Genomic DNA, 12476 nt, shown 5'->3' with positions numbered 1-12476 from the left:
TTAAATACACGTGCAGCTCCTACACGTTCTTGACCAACTTAAAATCAGCCTTGGGAGGCTCTGGTGGCAGTAGTGGTGGTGGAGAGCACACCCGGCGTTTCTACTTCCGGTCCCACCCCCTCCCCGCGGTTGCTAGGAGACGTGATGTCACCGGAAGCGAGACCTGGGATAGGCTGAGGCGAAGCCTCGCCCCCTCCACCACTTCAGCGCCGGCGCTGGCTCTCCAGCTGTTTGTAGGCCCCGGGGCCAGGGTCCGGGAAGCGAGGCCCCGCTCCCACTCCCTGCCCGCGCGCCCGTCCGGTCCGGCCGCCTGCTCCCACGGCCCTCACGGTCCCCGCGCTCCCGCCGGAGCCGGCCGCCTGACTGACTTGCCCGCGCTTCTGACTGACAGACGCCGTTTCCCGGCAGCCGGGCTCGCCCGCCACGTCCCCGGTGTCGGCCGACCGCACGGCGTGGCCAAGCGACCTTTCCGAGCCCAGCGCGATGTCAGCGCCCCGCTCCGGGCTGGCGCGGCTCCCTCCGCGGCGCGGGCGCGGGCTGCGGTTCGTGCGGCCCTCGCCCGCCTCGTCGTCGCTGCCGCCGCCGCCGTTGCCGCGGTGGCGGCTGCTGCTGCTGTCGCTGCTGCTGCTGGCGGCCGCGGGCCCGGCGCGCGGCTGGGAGAGCGGCGACCTGGAGTTGTTCGACCTGGTGGAGGAGGTGCGGCTCAACTTCTACGAGTTCCTCGGGGTGCCGCAGGTAAGCGCGCCGCCCGCGGAGCCCGCGCCGCCCGCGCGCGGAGGGAGCGCAGGCAGGGAGGGCGCGGGGCCGGCGCGGGACGCGCTGCCTCCCAGCCAGCCGGGCGCCCGCCGCCGGGTTCAGCCAGGCCCCGCGGACTCCCCTCGGAGTCCGGCCTCCGGAGGACGCGCCGCCCCTCCCCAGCTCCCCCCACGCCGTGTGCTCGCTGACAGGCCGGCAGGTGCCACGGCGTCGGGTGGAGATGCCTCCCCTCGGCACTGGCATTCGTGGGGGGGCGGGCGGGGGACAGCCTTCCGTCCAGCCGTGCTGGAAGAACCAAGTATGGGTAGAGTCCCACCCCCCCCTTTCCCCCTCCTTCTCTACCTTCTCGTTCTCTGCTCCTCCCCACACCTTGAACGCCGGGGAGAGCAGCCACGTCTCCCCCCCCCCCCCCCCCCCCAGCTGTCACCTTCCCCCCTGGACACGTCTTCTGACTTCACCTGAGTTCTTTCTTCTACCGCTTCCTGTCCGGGAAATGTCGTCGAGAGCGTTGGCGTTATGCAAGTTGTAGTTTTGTTCGCCGGTCTGATCCGGAGGCGGGCGGGGCGGGGCGGGGAGGGGTCGGGTCACAGCCTAGAAACTGACCCGGAGGAATAGTGTCATCTCTACCAGGTTGCTCTGGAACTCAGGAGAAGCTCTGGAGCTCTCTGGCAGCCGTGGTTTTTGGGAAGAGAAGCCTGTAGGGCAGTGTCATGGCTGGACTTAGTTCTGGGTCATTTTCTTTGCTGCTTGTTTCCTTGGGTCCTTTTTTTTTTTTTTTTTTTTAAATTAGTTTGCTGTTAACTTGTAAAGTCTGTCGGGGTTTATTTCTACCATAGAAGATGGTTGAGTTGAGGGTATTTATTCAGTCTCTACCTGTATGAAGCCTCGTGTAAAGATCAATGCAGTTCATGGACTTCAGAATATTTTAGTAGAGTGAAAGATTTCACATGTTAAATTTCACATGTTCTGCTGGAGTCCTTCATACAAGGCTTAGAATAAGTTAAAGAGGTTAAAAAATTTTAGACAACTGCCATTAAAGGTACAGTTCATTTGACTAGAGATGAGATGAACAACCACTCCCACAGGCTTTTATAAATTTGGGTGAACTATTGAAATCTTAAAAGGCAATCTAGCTGGTGTCGGTGGCTCACACCTGTAATCCTAGTTACTCAGGAGGCTGAGATTTGAGGATCATGGTTGGAAGCCAGCTGGGCAGGAAAGTCCAAGAGACTTCAATTAAACACCAACAAAACAAAACACCAGAATTGTAACTGTAGTTCCTAAGTCTTGAGTTCAAGCCCCAGGACACTGCCACCCTCCTCTCCCCGCCCCCGTCTAATTTTCCATTTAAATTGAACAAAGTTCAATTTTTAAGCATTGCATTTGTGTTCCATTAGTATAAAATGGTAGGTTGTCATAGCTTTATGAATTTTAAGTTTTCATTTTTATAACACGTATAAAAGTATGTTTCCCACTTCAAATCCTATGAACAGATTTTGTAGGAACTGTTTTTATGAAGTGTCAAAGTGAATGATAATAAACTATGTGTAATAATAATTAGTGAAAATACATGTAACTTTTCAGCACTGGGGCTTGAACTCAGGACTTTGTGTTTGCTAGACTGACACTTTACAACACTTCAGCCACACTTGTAGCCCCAGGGTTTGGCTCTGTTACCTCAGCTAGAGTGCTGGATTATAGGCTTATACTACCTTAGCTAGGACTGATTACTCCTTTTGGAGAATGCCTTAAATACCAAGAAGATTTGTTTAAGCCTTATTATGATTGACTAAATTCTGTAAGTAGTAAGAGTCTTGCATATAGACTATTCAAAAATCTTGAAGATGTTGGCTGGGCGCCAGTAGGTGGCTCATGCCTGTAATCCTAGCTACTCAGGAGGCTGAGATCTGAGGACCATGGTTCAAAGCCAGCTGGGGCAGGAAAGTCCATGAGACTCTTACTCCAATAAACCACTCAGGAAGCCAGAGGTGGCACTGTGGCTCAAGTGTTAGAGGGCTAGCCTTGAGCTGAAGAGCTGAGGGACAGCACTCAGGCCCAGAATTCAAGCCCCATGACTGAAAAAAAAATCTTACAGATGCTTTCCAATTATCCATGGAAATTATGCTCCTTTCAGAAAATATAGAAAGTAAGTAGTAGTGGCTTAAAATTTAGATTATGTTATCTAGCTTTGCATGTGTACTCTCATAGAATTTTCATTTATAATCTCATACAGTTTAATTTGCAATTAAATAGGCAATGTCAACAACGAGAGCACTTTTAACTATTTGAGCAAAGCAGTAACCGAGAAAATTCTTTGTTGAGGTAGAATTTGAAATGAGAAATCCAGGAAATTACTTTTATTTGTGTTTTTCTGTCCAACTGTTGAAATTGAAATGAAAAGCAGAAGTCATGAGTTAAGTGGAGGAATAAATTAGAAAGAAGATGTTTTCTTTACTTTGAACCTTTCTTGAATTACTTTCAGGAGTATAGGCTTCAGGTAGAACCAAAAGTAGCTTGTTTAAGGTCTTTAGTGTATAACGTCCAAGCTAGAGCCAAGCAGTCTCTTGGTGATTAGCCAGACTTCGGGTCACCTGGCTCTGTGAACTAATCAATTTTGTTTGTTCAGCAAACTGACTTGGCGCCTTCTAGATTTTGGCTTTTATATTGGAACATGGCCCTTATGCTGGAACCTAAACAAACCTGTTCACAGTAGAGCAAAATAGATAAGAAAACTAAATAGGTAAATACAAATATAGGATGATCACAGAAGGTACCTCTGAAAGTACTTAGGGAGTAAGCCATTCAGATCATTGGTTTCTTTCCAGTTACTATACAAAATATAATTACTTGGATAGTTTGTAACAACAGAAGATTGTTTCCCATAGTTCTGGAAGTTGGGGAGTCAAGATAGGTGCTGGTACTAATCCCACTCACAAAAGCTTCATTCTTAGAACCTGTTCATTTCCCAGCTGCCTCTTAGTATTATCACTCTGAGGATTAGATTTTCATGTATGAATTTTGAAGAGATTCAGACCATAGCATGGAGGAGTAACATTCAAAGAAGAATGCAAAGTAAGTGGAGAGGCCTTGAGGTAGAAGCTCTTTTAATGTGTAAGGGAGGCAGCAAGGCAGCCCATGTTGTTGGTGCAGTGATGGGGGGGTAACAGTAATAGGAGATATAGGACTTCTAAGTTGTGGGGAAAGATCACGTAAGACTTTGCTGGCCGTTTTAAGGAAGTTGGCCTTTACTTACAATGAAGTTGAACATCCAGTGGAGAAAGGAGTATTGATCAGAAGAGATACATAGTTTGACTTAAATTTTAGACTGATGACTTCATTAAGGACAGTTTATAAGGCATTCTTAGCGGCATAATTACAGTGTAGAATGGAGAATAGATCTAGACAGTAGCATTGATGGTGCAGAGTGGTCAGATTCTGGATTTAATTTGATCATAGAACTGACAGGATTTTACTGAGAGAAAAAGATTTTGAAACGAGGAAGGATGCCGGTGTCAAATTGGTGAGGCCTCTCCAAGTCTGGTTGAGCAAAAATCAGGAATTTGGGTTTTGGTCATGCTGAATTTGCAATGTATGCCAAACATTAAAGTGGAATTGGCCTGTGGACATTTGGTTGTTAAGGCCAGAATTCCCACAGAAGAGTTTGGAACATAAAGATAGAATTTGAGATTGTTATGGTCCAGAGTTCCCACAGAAGGGTTTGGAACATAAAGATAGAATTTGAGAGACTCTGGCAGTTAGGTAATTTGAAGCCACATAAGTGGATAAGTTCACATGTGAGTAAATCTAAAGGCAAAGAAAAGAGGTTTGTAGCTAAGCCTTTGAGAACCAGTCAGGAAGATGCTGATGAACCAGTAAGAGAGATGAAAAATAACTGACTTCTGCGAACTGGATTTAACGGTGGAAGTCCTTGGGTACCTCAACAAGAGCTATTTCATTGAAGTGGTGAGATCAATAGTGTGGTTAGATTAAGTTCTGGAGAGAATAAAGGGGAAGAATTGCGATGGTTGTCTTCTAATCCACCAGGTCTTGGTCTCAGTCATTCCCTAAGCTCTATAATTGGAATAATGATGACTTTTAGAATTTGGATCAGGCTGCCTCTTGGCTTTATGACTTTGGGCAAGTTAGTTGCCTTACTTTTAGATCAGACAGTACACAGCTAAATATTTACTGAGTCAAACAATGTAAATATCATAAGTAAAACTACACTATAATTCTCCAAACCAGTGCTTGCTTGACAGTTAATTCAGTAAGTCACATTTGTATATGACCTTTATAGCCTTCATACAGAAAAATATAATCTTTTTGTATGTATTTTAAGTTGACTATAAAGGAACCAACTAAACCAACCAGATTGGGACCTAGAAAGGGTCTCAACAGTGTTAAGGAGACAGGTAAATACAGATGACCTGTCAGTTCCACCTATTTTTAGGATATCCTGATTATTCATAGGGCAGTTCAGTTTGGATATTGTATGTTTTCAGAGATGAGATGAGGAGAGATGGGAGGAGTGTAGGAGAAAGAACATGTTATTCAAAGATCTTTTATTAGTAACTTAAATGCTATGTCCCTACATAATACTTGTATTTTGTGTAATGGACACCTTTATTTCTTGTGGACTCAAGAAGCTATTTTTTTTATAAATGATAAAATTTTAGGATTTGGGGATAATCTTCTTTTGGTGTCTTGGTTTTCTTATATAGTACTTTGTACAGTACTCTAGTCAATAATAAATACTTGATTCTTATTTTAAAAATGAGTTGATCATCTTAAATTTTGTAGTATTTTTAATGGGTTAGAATTGTTTTAATTCATCCCTTATAAACTCCTACTATTTAAATAACTAGAAATTTACTTCATTTTTAAAAAATTTTATCTTTATATTCAATTGAATGCTACAACTTAAAGACTTCTGCTTTTTCAAAAAAATTACATTTATTTTAAACTTTGGATGTAATTATAAGGTGTGGAAAGACAGACTATGCAAGGGAACTATTTATTGCCCACGCATCCTCTGTTCAAAGAGGGAGTTCCCTAAAGAAACACTGAGACTGAACTTGGGCCTTGGACTTGCTAGGCAAGTGCTCTACCAGTTAACCCATGCCCCTAAGTTCTTTTGCTCCCCACCCAAGTTCCTTTGCTTTTTAGATAGCATCTTGTGCTTTTGCCCTACCAGCGTCAGAGACTCTTTTACTCTGACCCCAGAGATGCTGGCATTTTAACATGCTTGGCCTGTTTGAGGTTGGGTTTTGCCCGGTCTAGCCTCAAACCTGCAGTTCTCTTATCTATGCCTCTCAAGTTGCTGTGATTTCAGGCTTGTGACACCATGTCAAGTTTATTTAGTAATTTAATCTATAATTTGTTTCATGCCATATTCTATTTAAAACTAAAGTAAGATTAAGATTCACTCACTTATACAGTGTTTCTAATTACCATCATTCAGCAACTGGAATCTCATTGTAATCAGGTATGTTGCAAAAGCAAAGACTTGCCACATTTCACATTTCTGGTTAGAATATATGCATAAAACAATATGGTTCATTATTACATGGATGCCTGTTATATAACTAACAAAGCAGTGGAAATTAGCTAGGTATAGTTCCACAGTAAACTAATAGAATTTGTGTTGTTTAATATTAAAGCTGAGCCTAAGACCAAAATTTAGATAAGTGATATATCATACGGTAAACAGCATTATTTTAAACACCTACATTGCACTATGTTGTGGTATACGTAGAAAAGCAGGCAAAATGAGTTATGACCAGAAGGAGGAACATCACTGTTGTCATTTGCTGGGAGTCTGGACAGACCATGAGGAAATCTGGGAAGGCAGAATATTTCTAGCCAATTCTTAAGAACTTTATTCACATTAAACTAAATCAGAGCCAGGTGCCAGTGCCTCATGCCTGTAATCCTAATCCTAGTCACTTAGAAGGCTAAAATCCTAGGATCTCAGTTCCAAGTCAGCCCAGGCAGAAAAGTTCCTGAGTCTCTTGCCTCCAGTTAAACACAGGAAGTGAAACTATGGCTCAAGTGATAGAGCGCTAGCCTTAAGAGAAAAGCTAAGGGACAGTCCAGACCCTGAGTTCTAGCCCTAGGACTAGCATATAAAAACTATATTAGGATAAGGTAGGATAAGATAGCTATTTCATGACCAATTGAATATATACTTCATCAAGAAATCTTTGACTTTTGGAACCTAAAAAGAAATTGCAAATTTTCTCAGCAGTTGTTTTCAATGACCACATTTTAACGGATTAAAGATGAATAGTTAGAATCTTTTTTGACTTTACTGTTTTATGTTTAATAGTGATAAAATTTGACATTTGAAAGTTACATATTTGAAGGAACTCTGGAAATTGTGATTTCTACTTGTATTTAATTATATCTTATAGTATTTTCATGTGGATATTTTAGCTATAGTAGGAAATAGACTTCTGGGTTTAAATTAAAGCATATTAGATATCTGATAAAGTTCAAATAACTTCTATGTTCTAGTATAGATTTTTATAATAGTTACAGAATTAATGTTGACTTTTTGTATCACATCTTTAAAATTAAAAATATACATCTTGAAGTAGTTATTGTAAAAAGATTCATAATTTTCACCAATACTGGTATCTTTCAAAATATAACTAGAATATTTTGGTTTGACTTCTTCAAACTCTGCAGCATATTCTTTACATCTTCATTTGTAATTTTTAAGTTGGTTTTGGATTTAACAATGATTAATCATTTGGAGATAAATTTGATCATTAAATTAGCATGCTTTGATCAATACACTTTTGTATTGATAGCGAGATGTTAAGACAGCTCAAGCTGTTATCCTAGCTACTTCGAAGTAAGACATCAGGGGACATAGTTGGAATAAAATTTCATCTCATGAAATGGCTAGGAGGGTGGTGTATGCTTGTCATCCCAGCAACATAGGGATGCAAAAATAGGAGTATTGGAGTCCAGGTAATTTAACAAAGACTACCAAGTAGCCAAATAAAAAAAGCTGGCAGAGTCACTCAAGAGATAGTGTGCTTCCTTACAAGTGTGAGATCCTCAGTTGAAACTCCTCAATTAAAAAAAAGTCTGAATATAAATTTCATGTAAGGTTCATAGCTTGAGGATTGTTCCAGAGAAGTCTTAGAGAAGTTTTGAGTAATGTCTACATCAGGTAAATTTTTAGCTTTACCAGGTAATGGAAATATTAGAGTAAATGTACAGAGTATTAAGTTGTACAGAAATGTACAAATACAAATATAAAAGATAATGGAGTAATATCTCCATCTTGTGGTCTTCTTTGGATATTACCATTAAAAAATACTGAGGTGTTGTATTTTTACAACTGTAGGCATAAATAAGAATAAAATATGAACGCAAAATACAAGTCAGATTTCTTATAGTATTTTTCAAGAATATTTTAAGATTGAGCTTCCCAATTAATGTATTGGAATGCAAGTGACCTGAAGTAGCAATACTTGACTCTCATAGAAGCAAAAGTATTGTTTAGTTTGAGCCAGGGAATCAAGCTAAAGAAAGAAATTCAGAAGTGTTTGAATTAGAATCTGTCAGTTATTTAATTACATAATCTTAATGGCAGGATGATGATTACATGTTACCATAATTTGCAATAACTTAGAGGAATACAGTTGTTACTCCACATCTGTCTCACCTCTCATCAACTGCAGATATGAAATTAATGCACTTGCAAAAAATTGATCTATAGTGGAAAGATGTAAGCTTGTTATTATTCCTAAACAGTACAGTATAACTTTATATAGTGTTTACATTGTATTAGGCAATTTAAATAATCTTGAGATATTTAAGGAATTTGGAAAGATGTATATTAAGTTATATGCAAATTCTGCTCTATTTTGGTATATGTGGGGGTTCTGGTATTATACTTTAATCTGTAACCTTCTTCATGAAATATAAATGACTGCAATAAATAAATTTGTAAATTCTAGGTAGCATAAAGGAGTGTTTTGTGACACTGGGACATAGGAGAAATATTTTACTTATTAATCTTAACAGATATATCAGGTTTTGACAGGGTACAGATGTTTTAGATCATATGTGATGTATATATATATATATATATGATGCAAGTTAGAGATGTTAAAAGTTCCAGAAGCTTTACTTTTTTTTTGGGGGGGGGAGTATTCTGGGCCTGGGTGCTGTCCCTCAGCTCTTCAGTTTAAGGCTAGCGCTCTACCACTTGAGCCACAGTGCCACTTCTGGCCTTTTTCTTTTTGCTTATGTGGTGCTGAGGAATCGAACCCAGGGCCTCATGAATGTAAGGCAAGCGCTCTACCACTGAGCCACCTTCCCAGCTAATTTTTATTTTATTTTATTTTATTTTTTTGTTTTTTTTGGGGGTCCGGTTGTGGGGCCTGAACTCTGGGCCTGGGCACTGTCCCTCAGCTCTTCAGCTCAAGGCTTGCACTCTACCACTTGAGCCACAGCGCCACTTCCAGTTTTTTTTTTTTCTGCTTATGTGGTACTGAGGAATTGAACCCAGGGCCTCATGCATGCAAGGCAAGTGCTCTACCACTGAGCTACCTTCCCAGCCCCTAATTTTTATTTATTATTATTATAAAGGTGATGTCCAGAAGAGTTAGTTTATGGTTAAGTAAGGTAACGAGTAATTCTTTTGAGGTGTCACCCGTCCCTCACTTTCTCCCAGTTTGTCCCTTCTATCCCCATGCACAAGTTGATATATTTCATTTTCAATATGATGTCTAGTAGTACCACTGCTGCATTTGTCCCTCCATTTCTGGGCTGCACTTTATCCCCTTTCCCCCCAAAACAAGACAAAAAGAAAATGAAAGGACTGGGAATGTGGCTTAGTAGTAGAGTACTTGCCTAACATTCATGAAGCCCTGGGTTCAGTTTCTTAGTACTACATAAACAGAAAAAACTGGAAGAGGCGTTGTGGCTCAAGTGGTAGAGTGCTAGCCTTAAGCAAAAGAAGCTCAAAACAGTGCCCAAGACTAGCAAAAAAACCCACAAAAAACCCAAGAACAACAACAAAGAAAAAGTTTCCATTTCCTAGAGTTCTTTTTGATAACTATTATTTGATCAGAGGCACATGGGCCTCTGTGCCTTTGTGTTCCTCCCCTAAGTAGAAGTCTCATTTAAAGACCAAAAAATAAAAAAGAGCGCATACAGCTTAATTTGTTTAACCCAATATAGAAAAATTATTTCAACCAGTAATCACATTTTAATTATTTATTTTTGTACTACTACTGTGGCTTGCACTCTGGTCTTATGTTCTGTCCTTTAGCGTTTTTGTGCATGGCATTCAGTTTCTATCACGTGAGCTACCACTCTATTTCTGCCTTTTTGGTGGTTAATTGGAATTGAGAGTCTCACAGACTTTATTCTCTTGGGCTGAAACTGGAATCCTTAGATCTCAGCCTCCTTGAGTAGCTTAGATTACAGGCATTAGTCATGGGCCCTGGGATAATTTATTTTACTTTATTTTTTATTTTTCCTTTCTCTCTCCCTTCCCTCCTTTCCTTCTTCCTTCCCTTGCTTTCCCTTTTCTCTTTTCTTTCTTTCTTCCTTCTTATATGTAACTCTAGGTTTTATATGTGTTAGCCAAGAGCTATACCTCTGAATGACAATCCCTAGCCTTTTTTTCTTTTAATCACTTTTTAAAGTTGTTATTGTAAAGGTGATGTACAGAGAGATTACAGCTATATGTCAGGTAATGAGTTCTTTTTGAACAGTTTCACCTCTTCCCTTGTTTTCTCCCAGTTTTTCCCTCCTGACCCCTTTCCCTGGCAAGTTCATTTTCAACAGTGTCTAATGAGTATCACTTCTGCAGTTTAGTCTTTGTCCTACCATTTCTGTGTTCCCCTTACCTTTCTCAAGACAGATAAACTTACATACAAGACAAAAGATACAGAAACCAAAAACAGCAACAGAGGAGAAAAAAAAGCAAGATAACAAAAAACCACTTCTTTTCCATTTCTTGAAGTTCATTTTGATAAACATCATTTTATATGATGTTTATGCACGTAGCTATTGAACTTTTGTCATCTTTTCCTATGAATATCCTCCTTTGGTCTCACTGTGTAAATGTCTAGATCTTATATAATTTATCATCTCCAATTGTATTTTTTTTTGGTCTTTTACCATAAAGTATGTTTATTTGTAGATTACAGCTTTTGTTTTTTGAAACAGTTTTTCCTGTGTACAGAGGCTTGCCTCAGATTTGTGATTCTGCTGTGTCCAATTCCCCAGGGATGAAGTTACTGATGTGCACCTCCATGAGTAGCTCAGAAATACTATCAATAAGAGGGGCTGGCCTGGTAGCCCAGTGGGATGGTAGCTCAGTGGTTAAGTGCTTGTCTAGCATGCTCAAGGCTCTGGGCTCCATCTCTAGGTCCAAACACATAAAACACTAATGAGATATTTCACATTGTAGCTAATTGTACCAAGTCTTCAAAAATCTGGTGTGTTTTTTACATTTATGCTTCCAGCATACTTCATTTCAGATGTTAAATTTCATTCAGAATCCTTAATCTTTATTTAAAACTAAATAATTAGCTTCTCAGTTTAGCTGATTTTAAGTGTGTGTATATATATATATATATATATATATATATATATATATATATATGAGTTAATGAATATTTGGTAGCACATATGGATAGATAATTAACATTTTCTGTGTTGTAGCTGTATAATTAAGTATTTTGGGGTAAGTCACTGGTTACTGTTTCTACTTTGTGAGGGGCATAGTTTGCACTTTTAGGGTTTTTTGTGTGTGTGCATGTATGTATGTGTGTATAGGTATTTTAACCTGATACAGTTTTGTTGTTTATTTTTTTTGGAGGAGTACATTCCAATTCAGATAGGTATCATCTTCCTAGTTAGTTATCAGTACATTTTGTCTGTGCTTTTTCTGTTCTATAAAGGCTATAGACTTTGTAACAATGGTTGTCTGAATTTCATGCACAGACCTGTCTGAAGGGTGGCCTTTCAATAATCAGTTTAATTCCAGTGGATCCTTTGCTTTTGCTGACTCACTTGTTACATTTATGATTTTATAAGTATTATTTATTAATTTAATATATTAGATTGCTTAATTATGCTCTGATGAAGAAAGGACCAGAGTTCTAGCTTTTGAGATTTTAACTCCATTATCCCTATTTATTCTGAAACTCATCCAATAATATATTGGTAGCTGGTAAATATTCTTTGTGTTCTCAGCTGTTATCTGCTTTGATTGCTTTAATGTCCTTAAATGACTTTCAAAAGAGACGTCGAGAAACAATTCTATTTGGGCCAGTCTGTTGGCTCTTTGTAATACAAACAAGGGATTCCAAAGTCATACTGTTTTACTGGCTGTCTTTGCCACTGTTTTCATAGATCCTAATGAGTACTAATTCATTGAGTTATTAATTACCAGTCTTTTGCTTTTGCCTTTTTATACTTTCATAAGCAAGAATTGCAATTCCAAGCTGTTTAAACTGTAAAATAGGATACTTCTGAGATGGAAATTTAATTTTCTCCACCCTGTTCACACTCTCCTACGTGGCCTTTACTCCTTTTCCTGACCCACCTAGATAAGAGTTAGGTTATATGGAGGCAGCTTAGGGCTCCCTCCTGAGGTTATACTGTGGCCATTGCAGATCCAGATGCCAAGTCTGCAGATCCTTTGGCCTTTGACTGTGTAGCTAAAAAACATTGCCTTGGAT

At 40.0% G+C, this 12476-nt stretch overlaps 1 protein-coding gene across 2 annotated transcripts in view; it reads left to right on the top strand.

The window, feature by feature from the left end:
- Positions 1–394: 394 nt before the first annotated feature.
- Dnajc1 (DnaJ heat shock protein family (Hsp40) member C1) overlaps positions 395–12476 on the top strand; it is a 189185-nt gene continuing 177103 nt past the window's right edge. For both annotated transcript variants that reach the window (XR_011365605.1, XM_069990497.1), the window contains exon 1: positions 395–735. Coding sequence is in view for 1 of the 2 variants with exons in the window: in XM_069990497.1 (XP_069846598.1) it covers positions 484–735 (252 nt within the window). In the remaining variant the exon portion in view is untranslated. The remainder of the gene's footprint in view (positions 736–12476) is intronic.

The sequence above is a fragment of the Dipodomys merriami genome, unplaced genomic scaffold (assembly GCF_024711535.1).
Source record: "Dipodomys merriami isolate MVZ:Mamm:240054 unplaced genomic scaffold, mDipMer1.0.p SCAF_4, whole genome shotgun sequence".
In the NCBI taxonomy this organism is placed as follows: Eukaryota; Metazoa; Chordata; class Mammalia; order Rodentia; family Heteromyidae; genus Dipodomys; species Dipodomys merriami.
This window is presented reverse-complemented; position numbering and strand designations above follow the sequence as displayed.